The sequence below is a fragment of the Rhamphochromis longiceps genome, linkage group LG5 (assembly GCF_057381845.1).
Source record: "Rhamphochromis longiceps isolate RC_006_pf linkage group LG5, R_longiceps_female_GT1.1, whole genome shotgun sequence".
Taxonomy (NCBI): Eukaryota; Metazoa; Chordata; class Actinopteri; order Cichliformes; family Cichlidae; genus Rhamphochromis; species Rhamphochromis longiceps.
The window spans coordinates 20,409,929-20,428,308 of record NC_140561.1 but is presented as its reverse complement, the minus strand read 5'-3'; the positions used below and the strand labels follow the sequence as shown (position 1 = coordinate 20,428,308).

The 18,380-nt window shown below is 40.5% G+C and overlaps 1 protein-coding gene across 2 annotated transcripts; it reads right to left on the bottom strand.

Annotated features, from left to right (window-relative positions):
• Positions 1–160: 160 nt before the first annotated feature.
• On the bottom strand, positions 161–18,137 carry LOC146669858 (receptor tyrosine-protein kinase erbB-3-like). 2 transcript variants are annotated; one of them, XM_085406496.1, is made up of 29 exons: positions 17,736–18,137; positions 11,183–11,340; positions 10,662–10,848; positions 10,136–10,261; positions 9,014–9,079; positions 8,674–8,792; positions 8,420–8,561; positions 8,104–8,217; positions 7,885–8,008; positions 7,684–7,757; positions 7,465–7,555; positions 7,312–7,329; positions 6,196–6,407; positions 5,970–6,102; positions 5,394–5,487; positions 5,063–5,217; positions 4,930–4,983; positions 4,693–4,834; positions 4,498–4,611; positions 4,306–4,404; positions 3,888–4,073; positions 3,316–3,471; positions 3,055–3,130; positions 2,782–2,928; positions 2,333–2,430; positions 2,024–2,209; positions 1,768–1,836; positions 1,376–1,637; positions 161–1,212 (listed from the first exon to the last, which is right to left on the bottom strand). In XM_085406496.1, exons 1-29 carry the CDS (start codon positions 17,821–17,823, stop codon positions 464–466), a joined length of 4,239 nt encoding a protein of 1,412 aa, XP_085262622.1. In that variant the 5' UTR covers positions 17,824–18,137; the 3' UTR covers positions 161–463. The 2 variants fall into 2 exon arrangements, with proteins under 2 accessions (XP_085262622.1, XP_085262621.1); XM_085406495.1 differs by having other exon boundaries at positions 2,024–2,212; positions 17,736–18,136.
• Between the last annotated feature and the right edge of the window lie 243 nt (positions 18,138–18,380).

Here is an 18,380-nt window from a genome sequence, read left to right as displayed (position 1 = left end):
TCCTGTGGGAGCATTTACCACTTGAGCAAATGTCTATAGCTCAGCCAAGGATATTTGTTAATCTGTAATTAGATGTGCGCCCTTTGACAGTTTGCACACTTTGCATCATTATACAGTTCACCAGCTCATTTAAAATAAAAATGTTGCAGTTCCATACCAAGTATTCAAAATATTTTTATTGAGTAAACATCTTTAAATGATTCTTCAAATGATATTGTCACAATTTCTTACCTGAAATCTCTTTATTTACAATGTAAACACAAAAATATAGCTTGTATCACATAATAAAAACAATTTTGATGTATAACAAAGGACAAAGCTGCAAAATAGTCACGTGTTGTTTGGGGGGGTTTGTACATTTTGTTACATGCTACATCTTTAACGTGGCTTTTGGTTGCTTTTCTCATTTCAGATCCTTCATGACTGTGTTTGAGAGGGAAGTCCATGAGATTTAAAATGTTCTTCATGTTGGCACAGCACTGGGCTTAAGAAACATCCTGCTGTGCCAGTATCCTGGGTTGTCGAAAGATCTGTCACCGACAGCAGGCTCCGTAACCCTGACTCCGGCCCGCATAGACTGGTGTTGCTCTCTGCGCCCCGCTGCCCCATTTTCCTCCCTCTGTAAGTTTTGATACACCACACCATCTCCGCCAGGTGGTGGGGCAGAAAAGCAGTCCATATCCTCGTATTCATCTGCCTCTGTCCCCTCTACATTCAGCTCTTTCTTGTCTTGAAGAGCCTGTCGCAGCTTTGGCTGCCTGTTTGTGTAATGATAGTTACCGTCCTCCACGTATTCATCCTCCTCCTCTTCCACCTTGCTGCTCATCCTCACAGGAGCTGGAGGAGGAGGAGGGTCACGTACTGGCGGACCTTCCAGCTTTTCACCACCTCTGATGTCCATGTATTCATACTCAACTTCACTGGAACCCTGCTGCTCGGAGTCAGAGTTGTCCTTGCTCCTGGTGTAGCTTCCCCTGACCTCCACCGACACACCGGTGTCACATGAGGACGCTGTCACGTGTGATGACATTGAAGAGGTTCGCTTCTTGTTCGGCTTCAGCCACTGGCTGCCTTGCCTGAGTGATACAGGTGTTAAACACACCTGCTTGTTCATGTACTCGTATTCTTCATCATCTGGGTCGTCCAGGAGCTCTGATGAACGAGACTTTCCCATCCTCCCAGGAGCAGCTCGCGATGAGAAAAGCAACGTATCTGAAAGAAACAGATAACAGTAAAAAACAAAGACTAGCTAAACTGGGGCTATAAAGACAAAGTATTTTAAACAGCTGGCTTAGTACAGCTAATCTTCTAGGGCTGCTGCTCATTTCCAAGTGGTAACTGTTAGTGTGTTGTAAATTAACAATTATGGTATCACCTCTCTCCGGGCTCCCTCCAGGAAGCACATATCCGTTTTGATCTTCTTCTTCCATCTCTGGTGAGGGAGTCTCAGGTGGCCCGCCGGACATGCTGTCTCTCTGCGACACATAAGCGCTGTCCTCACGATGACGTCTTCTTTTCAGGCTCCCTGCTAAGGGGAAGTCCTCACCCATCTCCATCTCCATTCCAGTGCCGCAGCCTTCCGAGCTCTCGGACACAGTACGGGCAGAATTTAGCCGAGAGCGTGACTGCCACATCGCCTACCCAACAAAACACAATCAGAACTCTATTGGCAAACTGGTAACAGCAGAAATCTTCAGTGGACTCGTTCTGGTCATGTGTATAAACACTACGAATTGGTTTAACAAAACAAAAGTCTCTTTTATCTACCTGTGTATGGTTGTCAACACCTGAGGTCATGGGCAGGTATCCAGTTCCGCTGGATGAATTAAGAATCACCTGTTATAAGAAAAGAGACAGTAAATGGATGATATCACACACACATACACACACACACATGCACATTCATTAAACACTTGAAGAAAAAAAAAATCGTGCATTGGGGAAATTTTGAGATTCAGTATCTTGCCCAGGAATATGATTTCTAAAGTTGACACTAAGTTAAGAGGAAAGTGGTATGCCCTACTTTGGGAGTGTCCATCCTAGAGTAACGATTGAGACTTTTTGCCATGTAGTAGTTGGCTGGAGACAAGTCATCTTCTTTCTCATCTGCCAACGGGTCCTCAAGGTTGACATCTACATCATCCAAGTCATCCAGGTCTGCACTTCGTTGGATGGGTTCATCTGGGGATGAGTCCTGTTGGCTACAGTCCTCCTGGCCAAACAAGGCAAATCATATATATATATATATATATATATATATATATCACATAGCAAACTACACATAGCTTTAACTGAAGCGCCACTTTACTGTACTGTGATGAAACTGTCTTACTTTGATCACCAAGTAGCGAGGTGGGTCTCTGGCCATTCTGGTAAATTCACTCGCCAGCTCCTTGAATGTTGGACGGACATTCTCATCAATCATCCAACCTGGAGAGTCATGAAAGGGCATCGGAACCAATTACAAAATGAAGAATTGACAGCCTACTTAATACTCGGCGGCTTTCAGTCATTTTCATATTTATTTTAATGTCTGTCAGGTTAAAATGTGCAAATTAGTTTTAACATTTTATTCATATGTCACGCCTAATGGACGTGGCAGATAAAAAATCAGAGGTTTATGAACCAAATCATCTTCTGAGCTCCATGAATTTATACTAAACTTAATGGCACACAGACATTTCAGTCCAGCATATTTTTTTTGCAATCCCTCAGTCCACGCCACTGGTATTTGCACTACTGGCTGCACATGAAAATGAGAAATACTAGTGAGGTACTCACACTTAACCATGACCATATAGACATCTATGGTGCAAATTTGAGGCTGGGGCAAACGCTCGCCCTTTTCCAGCAGATCGGGAACCTCCTGTGGTCGCATCGTTGAATACGGCTCTGCTCCATAAGACATCATTTCCCATATTGTCACACCTAAAGCAGGGTGAAGAATTTAGTGTGGCCTGCATTTACACTTCTCCTATACTGACTCCGAAATTTGCGTACTTTAATACGTGAGTATGAAACAATCTGGCGCTGGTAAAGCGCTTTAAAACTCACCATAACTCCAAACATCGCTCTGATGAGTGTATCTGCGGAACAAGATGCTCTCCAGGGCCATCCACCTGATTGGTGTCTAAGATTGTGAACAGAAAAGTTCTCTCTTGGTTACTTGAGTAAAAACAGCAGAACAAGCAGTCAAGTCTTTGAAAGAAAACAGCATAATGTTTTAAGGTGTGCAAGGTATTTAACACTGTTTAAAGAAGTGTGACCAGATGTCACGTTTTCTGCTAAGAAACAAAAACAAAAAAGAAAACAGACCTTGGGCTCGTTGCAATAGTACTTCTTGTCATCAGAGTAGAGCAGGTCTGCAATGCCATAGTCTGAAACCTGGGCAGTGAAATTATCATTCAGGAGTACATTTCTGGCAGCCAGATTCCTGTGAACCATCCTGTTCTCTTCCAGGTAATTCATACCCTGACAGGAGAGAGCAACAATGGTGGTGAAGTACTTGGAGGAATAAACCAAACTGTATACATATATATATATATATATATATATATATATATATATATACACACACATATATATATATATATATATATATACATATATATATATATACATATATACATATATACATATATATATACACATATACATATATATATATACACATATATATATATATATATATATATATATATACACATATACATATACACATATACATATATATATATATATATATATATATATATATATATATATATATACATATATATATATATATATATATATATATATATATATATATATATATATATATATATATATATATATATATATAAAAAGTTTGACATCAAACAAAAAATATTAAGCATCTTCCATACCTTTGCAATTTGAACACACCAGTTGAGCAGCCTCTGTGGGCTGAGCTTGCCCTTATTTTTCTTTACATGTGCCAGCAGCGAGCCTTGCCTGTTGAGCGGGATAACAAGTTGCAGGCTGTCACCGGGACAGATACCCAGGGTCCTGACAACGTTAATGTGGTTCAGACTTGCCATCGTCCTCATGTGCTGTAGCAACCGAATAAGTAGATCATTAGTGATTTAATTTAGTGTCAACAATCACCAAGATTTATGGTATTAAAGGAGGTGCTCCACAACAAAAAAATCTGTATAATCCATACTTTCAGTGTCAAATGCTCATCGCCTAGAAGCCTGGCATGTGGTTCTGCATAGGCAGTGAGTGATTGGTTCTGAAAATATATCTCTTTAGCACATTTCTTCTTTTTGTTATGTTTCTTACATCGGTCACTCCAGAGAATTTCCGACGACCACTGCGGTCATCAATCGTCTTAATGGCCACAGGAAGCTTCACTGTGTCGCCTTCAGGAATCCAAACACCCTGTGAGGTGCAGAGAGACAGATTCATAATTTGTTAAATAGAAAGTAAAATGCACAAGAGGAGCATTTTATAGGATTCTGTCTTTTCAAGTACCTTATGGACTGATCCAAACACTCCATTACCCAGGAGCCTGATCTTACGCAGCTCTGTAGGTTTAAGGGTCCGAGCTTCATATTTTGTCCCTTTATCTTCCAGGGGCTCAAAACTCTGCAGGCACACAGGGGCATGAATTATGACAAACCCAAAACAAGCACAGCGGCACAGTAACACTCGAATACAGATACTGACTTCGCTATTCATCATGTATCTTCTCATGGCGCGCTTGCGACGAATAGCGAGACTTCGGCGGTAGAGAATACTTAGCACGAAAATGGAGAAGGAAGCAAAGATGAGGGCAATCACTCCCAGTACGATAGCCGTGGTCATTTGCCTAAAGGCAGAGGAGAAAAGGGGCACAGTGTCAGCTCTTAATACTTGAATGTCAAAATTACATACAGCATATATCAGAATGAGAGGAGAACTTACCCTGAAATGTACCTAGATGATATTGTACAGTCCCCGATTCCTGGACCGGTGCACCTAAAAACAATAAACACAGGGGATCAGTTTAAAGAAGCAAATTGTGTGTGTCTAACTACATCATTCCACTTGTACTTACCTCTGGGTACAGTTGTTGTGGCAAGGTTTACAGTTGCCCTCCTTGTCTGGATATTTAAAGATGGTTCCCTCCTGCCCCATAACACCCTCAGGACACATGGAGACACAGTGTGGGCCATCTTTCAGGCTGGCACAAGCTAGACATTTATTTGCTCCCTGCAGACAAAAAAAAAAAGGGTGAATAAAAGCAGAAAGGTTTTTGCAAGAGTTGAAGGCGAGTGGCATTATGGTGGACAGCCATTTTTGTAAGGCCGCTAGGTGGCAGCAGAAGCCTTATGCCAGTTCTTTTCTTTTCTTTTTTTTTCCTTCTAGAAGTTTTAAGTCAAACATACCGGGCCTGTGCACGTCTCCTTCCCCTCCTGGACCTTACACTCAGGGTGACAGGGCAGACACTCCCCTGACTTAGTAGCAAACTCCCTCTGCTTCCTGCAATCGAGGCATAAACCCAGTTTCTATTCAAGTTCAAAGACTTACAGCAGACATTAGTCACATCTTAGGGCCAATGCTCAGGATTTTCCTTAACAATGTATAGACCTATACACAGTAATCACTCTTAGTCTTCACTTATAACACACTAGAAGTGGGCAGCAATGCATTTGAATCAGTCATTCGATTTGTCTCCCCTGTTGATTTGTACACAGAGAGCGCGGTGGATACGATTAAGCATGTACTTTATCTGTATTTGCACATAATCCAGCAATGTGGCACTTCAAACAGGGTGTGAGTATTTGTGCTTTAAAATGTAAATTCTGTTTAAAACTATCAGAAAATATCAATTCTCTAAATCACTGCTTGTTTCTTTAATACCACTCCTTCTTGTCATTCACTCTCTAACAACCTGCATACATGTTACACCGTTAAAGCTTTATATTAATAATCGCTTTATACGTCATTTTGTGAATACTGACCCAGTTAAGAACATGCAGTCTGGTACACAGGTTCCTCCCCTGCTGTATTTCTTACAGCTGACACACTGGTCTGGGCCCGGACCCCAGCAGCCATCAGAGGAGCACAGCGGGTGACACACATGCTTCTCTTTAACTAAGGACGCAACCAAAACAGAAACGATGTTATGAGCAGAGCCATTGTTCACAATCACGTCTTGCAAGTTTTAAATGGTCCGTCCCCACTCACCACATTCATCCTTCTTTTGGTTGTCGGTGACGTCTAAGAGCTTTGAACGTTTCTGTGGACGGGAGCCTAAAAGCCGTGTCCAGTTGACAGTATCATGATAGCAGAGATTCTTGTTTCCTTTAATGTACACGGCACCATCATTTATGTTTTGCAGCGAGCGCAACCCCAGCGAGGTCAGAGAATTGATCTTAACCACCATGAGTGCATAGCTCCTGTAGAACAGCAGGAAGTAAATAAAGGTCAGAAAGTGGATGAAAATGTTCCAATTTTGTTTAAAATACCACAAAATCAAAGTGAATATTGAAAGCCATATTTCTTTTAGGTTTAGCAGTTTTCAAGAACATGATGTCAGACATTATTTTTTAAGGTTTACAAACACAATTAATGCACTTTAGCTGTATTTGCAACAAAATCCAGCAGTGTGGCACTTTGTGTTTCTTGTTGTTCTTACTGATCACATTTAATGATGTAATATAATCTTTCACAGTGTGTTTTCTTTGAGAAGTTTGTCACCATCTATTCATTTTGATACCTTTTAGACACAATATGAATTCAGTGATTCGGTGTCTGAATGTCATGTTTTTCAAATTGCATAACCCGTGTACTTAAAAAGACAAACAGCCAACAAACATATTCATGTTTAATCTTCAGTATTTTCATGCATCATGTAGTATGTAGTATGGAAATACTACAACAAAACTGATACTGCGGTATCAATTTTGTAGAATCTACTTTGGTAAATTCTTTAGTTATATGTGAACTCATTAAAGCTGAGAAGGCGGTTTGTTTTTAATGCTTTAGTGCTTTTGGTTTCAGACGGGATTTAAACCCAGGTAAAAGTACTCTGATGTACCCCATCTTGCTTTCCTCTCATTTACTGAAGCTTGAGACCAGCCTGAAAAGAGCTTTTTCTTTGTCAAATTGATGTCAAAAACATGCTGCCTCTCCCAGCTTTAAAAAGTTGTGCCCACGGCCAGCTTAACCAAACAATCCCAGTGCTGAATTACCCCTGAAAAAAATCATACTGAAAAATACCAACACCACGGATTCGGACAGAACATTTGTAGGCTCTAAGAGGAGATAGAGAGATGTGAGCATGTGAAATCTTTACTGTACCTTTTACTAACCACTCCTCTAAACAGGATAACAAGATAGGATAAAAATTAGAAATAACAAAGAAAATAAAAACAAAATTACTTTTATATTCCAGCAAATACTCTGTCTGCATAACAATGCAGAAAAGACAAAAACAAAACAACTGTTTCTCACTTGTAAAGTTTTCTTCCCTGAATTGTTTGGAGGTTGGAGAAGACTGACAGGTCAGACATGCTTGCAGGCCACGACTGGATGTTGAGGAAGTCTGAAAACAGAGAGATTGTTTTTCAGAAGCCTCAACCAGACTGCAAATGGCATTAAATAACATAAAAAGATAAAAGCAGTCTAAGTGACAGTCTAAAAAAAAAGCACAACCCCACAACATACACACACCTGTAATCTCCTCCACTGTGTTGAAGATTTTCAGTTTTTCTGGATCAAGGGGTGGTACCTTGTTGTAGGCATCACTGAGCCAAAATGAAATAAGTAAGTAAAAGGAAAAGCATGTTGCAAAAACGTCAAAAAAGTGCAGGTTAATCTAGAGAAATTTTTTTTAAATCTTTGCTGCGTTTTATGAAAGAAAGTTTTTTTTACCCTTCTATTCCCGTCACCAGGAAGTTAAGACTTCCCTGGATCTTAGTGCAGTTTATGAAACTTTCTATGTTGCGAGCATCGACCGTTTCGCTGTTTGAATCAGTCCAGCTTGTGCCATGGCAAACTGGGAAAAAAAAAAAGATGAGAAGGAAACAGTTAATAACAGCAAAGCTGTAAGGTATCTGTAGAGAGAGCTTGAGTTCGATCTGCATGAAATACCTTTAGGGCAGAGGCCTTTGCAGGGCTCACATGTTTTCACACCATTTTTCTCCACTTCCATTTTATTAGATGGGCAGTTGCTCACACATGAACTGCCATCCACCACAAAGATTTCTATTAAAAAAACAGAAAACGCATGAGAATAAATGCATAAATGATCGTCAGTGACTGCGTTACGCCTTCAGTAAACACTGTGAAGAAAGCTGAACAGCGCAGTCATAACAATGATTAAAAATATATAAAAACAGCAATCTTACAGGAAGAAACTATGTATAAATTCTGAGTTTATGTGAATATTGTCATGTGTGGGACTCACTGGGGCATTGGGTCACACAAATAGAGCCGTACTGGTACTTGGCATTGGGGTTGGGCTCCATTCTATATGTAAGCCTGTTGTAGATCACAGTTTGTGGGCACTGAGGCACGCAGGAGCCCGAGTTGTTGAAGTTCCTGCAGGCCTGCAAAATGCAATTTATAACAGAGGAACGTTTTATTTTTACATCTGCGTTTTCTGTACTGCAACATGTGAAAATATCTTCTCATTAAAGCCTGTGGAAGACTTGGACTCACAAAGCAGTCTGTATCCTTGGGCCCAGTGCAACCTCCAGCACACTCAACGTGGCAGCACTCGCTCGGGTTTCTACCAAAGCAGCGGCCACTACACTGAGGGGCGCACACGGTCTTTGTCACTGTAAGAGAGTCGACGCTTGTAAAAACCTGGCGTGAAACTAAAACTGTACCGTAGATGCATATTAAACTTTTAACTTTGAAGTTACGTATATTATTAACAATGTGCAATGTAAATGAACAACTCTGGCAGCAGCCATGATTCATGTGTGAGACATCTCACAAGGTAACCAGTGCGTGGAAAATCAAGACATTAAAGATAAAGGTGCTTGATATGACTCACAGATCTGGCATGTGTCATTTCCTGGACCCCAGCATGGCACGTCTCCACAGGCTTTGTGACAAGGCTCTGAGATAAAAAAAAAAAACTCTCATTAGTTTCCGCATTTTAATACAAAACCAGAACAAAAGTCTTAAATTAAAGGAAAAGTTCAGATTTTGTTTTTTGTTTTAAATCCAAAGTTCAGCAGAAGAAAAAAATGAAACCTCAACAAGTTACAAGATGCAACTTGCAGCGCTGAAAAATGAAGCCTGCAGTTCCTCTAATGGCCAGTTGAGGGTGAATCCAAGTGCGAGTTAACCCCAATAAGACATTCATATTAAAATGTTTCGCCAGCGTAAACATAACATGTTTACAGACTTAAACAAAAAATGGTTTCTGTCTTTAGAACTAATTTGACCTTCTGTGCTTATTTTTTTTAATGACTCACATGTTTAAATTGTTTTAAGGCTTTGAAGTTTGAGACCAGGGGCTGCTAGACCACCACGTGTCTGCTAGGTGTCACCTCAGATGGTCCACTTTACCATGTTTGTCGTGTTTGCACCTTTTAAGGAGGTTTTTGGGTGTTTTCTGTGTGGTTAATTGCATCATTTTGTGGAGTGAAATTCTACTATTTTATTTGTATGTTAGTACAATTAGCAGGTATTTGTGTCTGTGTAATGCAATGCATCAGTCTATGGATGCACATTAACATTAAGCTTGCTAGTATTAGCTTAAGATTCCAACCTGTCGGCTAAAACGGATTCACTTCTGGCTCCTAAAAACAAGACGCAGACTGTCTAATGCTTTCACAAACCAGCGGATGAAGTCGTGGTGACTACATCCATCTATTATATGCACTCCAAAGAGTGGATCTTTTTAAGTTACCTATGTTTTTTGCTCCAATTTTCCTCGACAGTGATTTCTCCTCCTTTCACTGAGATTTGGCCGAGAGGCAGTAACACAGAAAGGGAAATAAGCACTGAAAAGACTGGAAAAACAGCTACCTCTTTCAGTTTAAAGTTCCATGTTTACCTTTGCTGAATTTCTGTTGAACTGTTTTATAGTGAAACGGAAATCTGAACCGATCCTTAAACATACCTGGTGCTCATATTTATGTGTGTAGTTACAACCCAGTGCACTCACTTTCAGGCCCATTGTCCTCTATCACAATTTGGGCTGTTCCATCCTTCACTATGTCCAGCCAGTTCACCTGCGGGGCATAGCTCAGATACTTATTCCGGATGATCTTCACTCCTCCCCTGAGGATCTCTGTAGAAGGTACACATAGGTGTAAATGGGGCAGTACAATTAGGAAAGCAAGCCCGAACAGGCCTGTGACTCATCCTAACAAACTCTGCCATTCTCTGTTTACTACACAGCAAACGTTTCATGTGCTGGAGCTCATGTTACACTGGCAGTTGAGCGGTTGAGCACATGGTACATTCCAGGGACTTCATATCACTCCTACACACACAAGCACACACACGGGCACAAACACACACACTGCTGCGTTTCAACAACCGGTATTCTAAAGGTGTGGCTGAACTGTGTAGGTGTGGGAGCTCCAACAGTAAGAGTGCCACATCCAACTTGACCTCTTATCTGCTCCAATCCAGCCTCCCACATGTTAAACACACTCTATACATCAAATGAGTGACTCTCTGTGTACCTGTGAGGTGAGTCAGGCCCAGTTCTTGAAGGCCATGCTCCCCATCCCTCTGATAGTTGACCATGACAGCCAAGGCATACTGGTCCTCATACAGTGTGCTGCCTCTGATGATGCGCAGGTGGTGCAGTGGGAGGCGGCTGAACTCATTGATAGCAAAAAGGATGTACCCTGTCACCTCCTTGATAGACTGCAAGGCAAAAGAAAAGAACAAGGAAGAGAAAAATGCAGTTTGTCAATTCTTCTGCTCAATCAAATTGTTATCAGGGTCACAAATCAGCAGGGGCGTGTTTGCTTACTGAGTTAGTCACTGACTTCAGTGGCATGACTAGCACAAAAGGAGTGGGGGCATAAATGAGCTCATTCTGGATTTGAGACAAAATCCATTACAGAGAGCGATCAAACACAACAGAATGAAAATGGTTGATTCACATCCTTACTCATCTTGTCAGTGACACAATTTGCAGTGAAAGCGGTAGTCAAACTCTCTCTTGGTTTGTTGTTTGTAATGTTTGCAACCTCACCTCCAGAAAGCTGAAGTCTCTGGTGTGGTCCATCATGGTGATCTCGAGGTTGCCCATCACAATGTCGCAGTTATTGTACCTCGTCTTCATCAAGTTGTACTGGATCTCTGAATTCCCAGTCGTGCTCAGAAAGTTCTTGGTGCCGTCACAAACGGTCACTGTGAAAAGCAAAGGTTCTTAGATTTAAAAAAAAAGTTTTTTCAGAAAAACATGTGTCCTCATTTCAAATAACCAGAAGAGTTGGGAATGACAGTAAACGCTGTAATGATTCATTAATCATCTGATTTTTAAAAGGCTATCCACGTCAGTATACAGCGAGCCATTTCCCACAACCTCCAGCACACTGCGTTACCTAGTTTATCATGTTCAGTTTTAACAGTTTAATTAATGAGCTAAAAATAAACACTTTCCATTCACGTTAGCACAGCAGAGAGATGTTCTGTCAATTAAAGAAACATATTTAGAAATGTGGCTGTTTGTGTGGCTGTGGAGATCACTCTGGGGTGGCTTTGGCTGTCTCCTCACTGTGTTGGTGTGTTTGACTCTAGCCTATAGGTTTACATAGCTAACTGGTGTGTGTATGTGTCAATGAGTTTCAGGTGAAATTGTTCGATACATTACTTTTTTTGGGTAATGACCTCAACACTGGTTACAGTCTTAAAATAAGCCCAAAAAACTGACTTATGAAACCGTAGTGCCGGCGCTGCGTGCCACTACCTTCAGATAGACCAAACTGGCTCCTATCAGAAAAGAAAGTGGAAGTCTTTAGTTTGACAAACAGACGCCACACAGCTACTTGGTGGGAACTTTTTTTTATATCTATATCTATGCATCTGTCCACATTTTTTCTGACTTGATTTTAAAGAAGTTTCAGACCTGTTTTTAAACTATAAACAAACCCGCAGAGGCCATCCATCCATGTTTAATTTATAAAACACGTCAAATGTATGCTTACTTTTAACAGGATAAACTTTAATTAGTTAACACAAAGCAGTGGTTGTTGGATCTTCTAATAAGACTCATGAGAAATTATATATGATTGAAATTATACTCTTTGTATTTTTCAACATTTCGGGTTAATTTCATGCCTTACAATATATATAAATATAAACAAATGTGTCTGTGTTTAAGAAAAACAAAACAAAACCCCAATAAGCATTCTAAGTGATCCCAAACTCAGGAGCAGTACTCTACATTTCATTCACCGTGTGAATATATTATTGTCCTGAGTACATTATTTACTCAGTTGAGATAAAGTGGGTAAAACTGCTAAACATCACTGGTGATTGAGCAATTATATCACAACACAAATAATCCCACAGAGGTTCTAATGAATCATTAATGAGTCAACAGCATAATTCCTTACAAAGTGTGCTTTATGCCACTTACTACACACCACTGTGTTTGGTGTGCTCAATATGAATAAATGTACTGTAACAGTTTGAAACGAGCTAAGGATTGTGCAGAGCATGCCCTTCTTTCCAATAAAAATACAAAGCCTTGTTTATGGTCTGTGGGACTTTAGCCATTCAGCATCACTCGAAGGCTGCTTTGCTATTCAAATGTTAGACGGGAGAGAAGCTGCTGAGAGAAAATGGAAGAACGGGAACACGGACGGTGAACAGAGTGTGGCTACTGATGTGAAACTCATAGAAAAGCAATACTTTGCACAGAAATATGCTTATGTATGATATGTCAGCTTTATGCACATCCAACTTACAGTTAGATCATACAATTATCTTTTAAACAACAGAGTGCTTCCAGTAACTTGGTTTGCTTTCCTACAACCTGATCCAACACCTTTGGGATGACCTGTAAGCCCAGCTTTAATAACTAACAGCACTCCCTATTACCTTCACTACATCTTGTGTGGTTGAAAGATGAGAAATTGCGCTACAACAATGATGTAAAATCTCATTAAAAAAAACTTTAAAAGGAATGCCCACATGCTCATGGTCTCAATGTATCAATCACATGCATTTCCTGCCAGTTAAGCCATTTTAGATCAAGAGAGAGGATTTTTGCCTCTTGGATTAAGTGATACTTAATAAAGTCAGACACCTGTTATTTTTAGGATGAAAAAAAAGCAGCCTTTGTGATCCCGGGGCAAGCTTGAAAGTCTTTGTAGGATACATTTACTTACAGTTTATGCCAAATTAACTATCAGCAGTTCGTGCTTGCAGCGTACTGGATATATGGACGACTATCCCAGGATTACTTTGTACTGAAACAAATTTACAGTAAAAGCAGAACAACAGGATCAACAAGGGCATAAAAAGACTAATGATTATTAACCTCACAGCAAAGGAACGCTGCGCAGGTCAAAGTGTGTGTGTGCGTGTGTACTTGTGTGATACAATGTTGCAAAAAGCATGTCATAAAGTCCCGATAAGGATTACTTTACTGTGTTTTTGAGAACACCATCTTCAAAAAAAACCCTAGCTCTGTACTAAAAATATGAAACGACTCAAATCAGAAAAATACGCTGCATGATGTTTAGCCATCATGTGTGCGTTTGCTTTTAACAGTTATTTTTAGATATCCTGCTCAGAAGCTCCTGTCACCAGTGCAATATAACAGAAACGACGAGTATTTGTTTATCCTGCTTTCCAGAAAATGATGTCTTACTCATAACACCTGCAAACTGTCCAGGACAGTTCACCGCCGTTCTAGGATGACAGCAGAAGCAGCATCTCGTGCTCAGCTTAAACACATAATGGTGAAGTGACATGAAACTCTGCAGATATTAGACATAAAGATGTGATTGCTCACCGTGCAGTCACACTTAGCTTGTGCAAACAGTTGTAAAATGTTCTCTTGGGCTCATGAGGAGCTTTGTTAAGTCTTGGAGAATAGCCCTGATTATGTGATCAGGGTTTACTCGGCTTGGACTGACAAAACACTTTAACAGGAAGCCTATGTTTCAAATTGGGGGTGAGAGTGAAGTTCACAAAAATAAAATCTGTGAAGGTTTACATCACCATTATCTGCTGTCATCCCAGTAATGTGGAGGTTAACTGGCCTTGACAATTTAGCAGTCACACAGCAGATTTGAAAGTGTGGGAAAGTTGGAAGTTTTCACACATTAGTCTAGGATTAAAGTTGTAGTTCTGTGGTTATCATGTGAAGATAATGCCAAACAAAAGTCTATAAGTCTATATTTTGCAACAAGTGAAAAAAAACTGTTCTACTTTTATTTCCTCTTGAGGCCTTTCCTTTTCATATTTTGCTTTGCTTTACTTTTGCTAATTAAAATCCAAATAATTGAAAGCTCACGCACAGCTCACAGGTCAAATTCTTTGTCTGCCCTACCCTGTGAGGTGCACAGTGCTATCAGTGGTTGACAATGTCTGAATTGCCTGTTGGGAAATACTTGCCAACACCTCTACACATAGTCCACAACCTTCTACCCAGTAACTTATATAGAGCATGCATAAGCACAGCCCTCTAGAAAGGGAAAAACCGGTGTGTACGCATGCAGGACTGTATGTGACAAAGTGTGTCTGTCATACAGGAAGTGCACAAAGTTGCAGCTGTGGGAGCTGAAAATCTCAACAAGCTGAGTGGGTTTTTCCTCTGTCAAAGGAGGACTTTCAGTGTTGGCAGATGGATGATGGAGAGAGAAAAAAAGAATGGAGTGGAGGGTTTAGAGTCAATGCACACACATTGACACACACGAACACAATGGCCCCATTTTGAAAGAGTGCAAAACAAGTGTCGTACTGTATCAAGATGTGCACCCAAACCTCTCTCTGTCCAAAGCCGACACTTTTTGTTTGTCACCCCAACTCTTTACAAACACTGAGGTATGTCAGCCTTCCTACTTAAATCCATCACTAACGAGCATGCACGAATTGTGAACTCACTTCAGCGTGTTGTCATTGTCCTGACAGGTAACCTAACACACGATGAAAACGCAGCACGGATCGGGTTTAGCTGTTATTTTCATTTGTCTGTTACCAAGGATTCAGTATTTGAAAAGAAAAGAGACAGCGAAAGAAAAGAATAGAGGGAGGAGGAGATAAACAAGCCTAATAAAAGCAGCTGAGACGATGAGGTAAACAGAAACTTGGCACAGGACGTACAGAGATTGCTGCATAACTCAGAAGTGAGCGTGCACACGCGTGCGCACGCGAACGCAAACACAGGCTCCTGAGCAACTCGCGAGGTATTGACTAGGCACAGATTGTGTGTAAATGAATTGGAAGACTCTTTACGTGCTCCACAAAGCATTGCTGAACACACCAAGACAGAGGGTTGCTTAACATCGCACTCTGGCAACAGGAGCAACAGCATATTTGCTTTTCGACACATCAGCTATTTGGTCAGGTCACACCTGCATGAGTGCAATTTTTAAAAGGTTCTAGTTTTTCTTTTTAAAAGACTTTTTTCCCTCCTAATATTAAAGGAAACCCCCTCTCTGATACACCTGAGAGACTGTTTTGCAAAGGTTGTGATATTCAGAGTATAAAATTCCTTGTTTTTCTTCTTGGGAAAACAACTGCATCCAAAAATGCAAGTACTACAACTTGGCTGCAGCAGTACAGTTCACTTAGAGTGTGCTTTATGTAACGCTGTCTTTTAGGCTTTGTGCTCAAAGGAGTGTGTGAACAGCATTTCATTTGCTTTATTGTAGAAAGCGACTTTGATGTTTCATATAAAAAAGACACAAAGAAAGCAGCCAACAAACCACAGGCCAGTGTTATGATTAATTTCTCTATTATTTAATATATTAATGACGGCATGTGTTTAATAACCAGGTCAAAAGGAATGAAGCTGTGCATTAGTGGTCCTCTTCAAGAGGTTTAGAGTCATTTCCCGCACTTTCATGAGTTGTTTTTTTTTTGGGAAGTGGCGATGACTACACAGTAAGTCACGGAACAGCACCTGCCAAGCATTGTTTTTTTCAGACACTAAGAAAAGAGACACACCTGGAAATTCACCTGTAAAAGCTGGCAAAAGCAATAACACAAAGTCAAAGTTCACAGCGTTCCTTCAGGACTCAAATCAAAACTCAAACATATCAGAATGCTTAGTGGTGACAGAGTGCATTTGTAACAGATCTAAAGAGACCACTGCAGACCATTCAGATCATCTGATTAGGATCTCCTGACTGTACCATGCTCTTACTTTACAATCAGAGGTGATCATGTATTGAGGTTGTAGCTCCCAAACTCTGGAACAGCCTTCTACTAAAAAAACTAATTTTTATAAGCCATTTTTCCCTTAATGTTTCCCCCAATATTCTGGGGCCATAGTTTTCATTGTGGCTGTCAAACATAAGGTCCGGGGATCAGAATCGACCTAGCGAAGACTGAAATCTGGCCCACTGGACAGCTTTAGAAAATGTAAGAGAGTGCACAGATTTTGATCTTTTAATTGTGTTTTCACAAGTTTTATGGCTTTTCCTATCAATTAAGACTGCCTACCTCCATGCCCGTCTATGCTACACCAAAGTTCCTGTTTTTGAACTATTAGTGAGTCCACTAGATTTACAAAACTTACTATATTTTATAAATGCAGGTCAGTCTGTGCATTTAACTTTTTTCTTTACACATTAATCACGTCGTTTCACTGATCGGGCCCACTTCAGAGCAAAGTGGGCCGTATGTGACCCGCGACGTAAACTGAGTCTGACATCGCTGGTTTAGGTCTTTTTGTGTGGGTGGAAGTTTATATGTTGTGTGTCCCTGTGGTTGAATATGTGGTTGAATATGTTGAAACGTGTACATCTTTAATGTGCAGCTTCTATAATTTCAAACTCTGAAGCACTTTGAAACTTTGTGTTTAGAAAAGTGCCACACAAATAAAGTTCTTTTTATTATCACTCAAGCACGGCAAACAACTAAAAGTTTCATGTATGTGAGCACTTTAAGTCTATGCTACCTTTACTTCCCATACACCTATATGACGTTTAATGCTTATGTGTTACTCTGAGAGCTGATCAATTGATTAATTATGTGGTAATAAAAGTGTAATTATTCTTGAAGAGAACATCTGTTGAAATTTTAGAATATAAATGATCAAACTATTAAACAGATGAGGGGAATAAAAACCCTGACAGATGATTCGCTAATGAAAATAATGACTAGTTGCCCTATATGAACCCACACATTAAGATGTGATCAGTTTCAGTGTGATGTCCCTTATAGATTAGGCTAAACTATGCCAAGAGCAAGCAGTAAACCAGCACTCGTGTTTTTTCTACTTCACACCACAAACTGTTGCCATCCATGTAAAGTTTGGGCACTTTTATTTTGCGATATTTTACTTAATAGCCACTGCAACTGCGGAACTATTAAAGAAATGCACATTTGGCTGTCAGTAAGGCAGAGAAGCTGGGCCACTCTGTCACAAACATGATAAAGCATATCGAGCCGTGGGAGAGGTGCAGGTGACTCACAGCAAACAAGTATGCAGAACAGGTTCTGCATATGAGGTCTGTGAGGACAGGTGATTACCTCTAACTAAGGTGGAAGTGAGAGGGGGTATTCATCGTTCCTCTCCCAGGCTAATGATAAAAATAAACGTGTGTGCGGGTGTTTATACCCACCTCCTTGAGTCTGAGCGCAGCAGAGCTGGAGTACACACGGCAGCAGGACGTAGAGCACCTGCTGCACCTTCTTCACAAGGACCTTCATTCTTATTCAAATCTCCAGGCTGGCGTCGAATCAAATAAACATCACCATCGTATTTATAGAGAAGAAATGTGTCCTTGAATCTTCCCAAATCCCCTCGTTGCTTCCGAGTCTGACCATTTAGACCACTACTCGGCTGTCGTTTTCTTAATCCTCTGCTTCAACTTGTTCTAGTCTTCACGAACAGGAGTACATCCAGTTAGAAAAACAAAACCAAACAAAACCTGTTTGTGTTTTCGCTACATTTGTCACAACCTTACTAGTCGACCGCTCGGGTTTGTGTGGAGAAGAGTCACTACATCGCGGTGATTGGAGCGCACCGCGGAGCCAATCAGTAGCGGGAGCGGCTGTTTTCCTCTAGCACTGATTTTTGTGGGCGGGAGCAAAATACACAATAGCATAAAAGAAAGCCAGTAGAAACATCGAAAACAACTTGAAAAATGCGTTCACACATTTGCTCCTATGTCCAGTTGGAAACTGTATTAAAAACGCGTGTTGCCTTCAGAAAACAGTTTCCCTCTCTGTACGTGAGGCCGATTGATCCACAGTTCTGTTGTCTA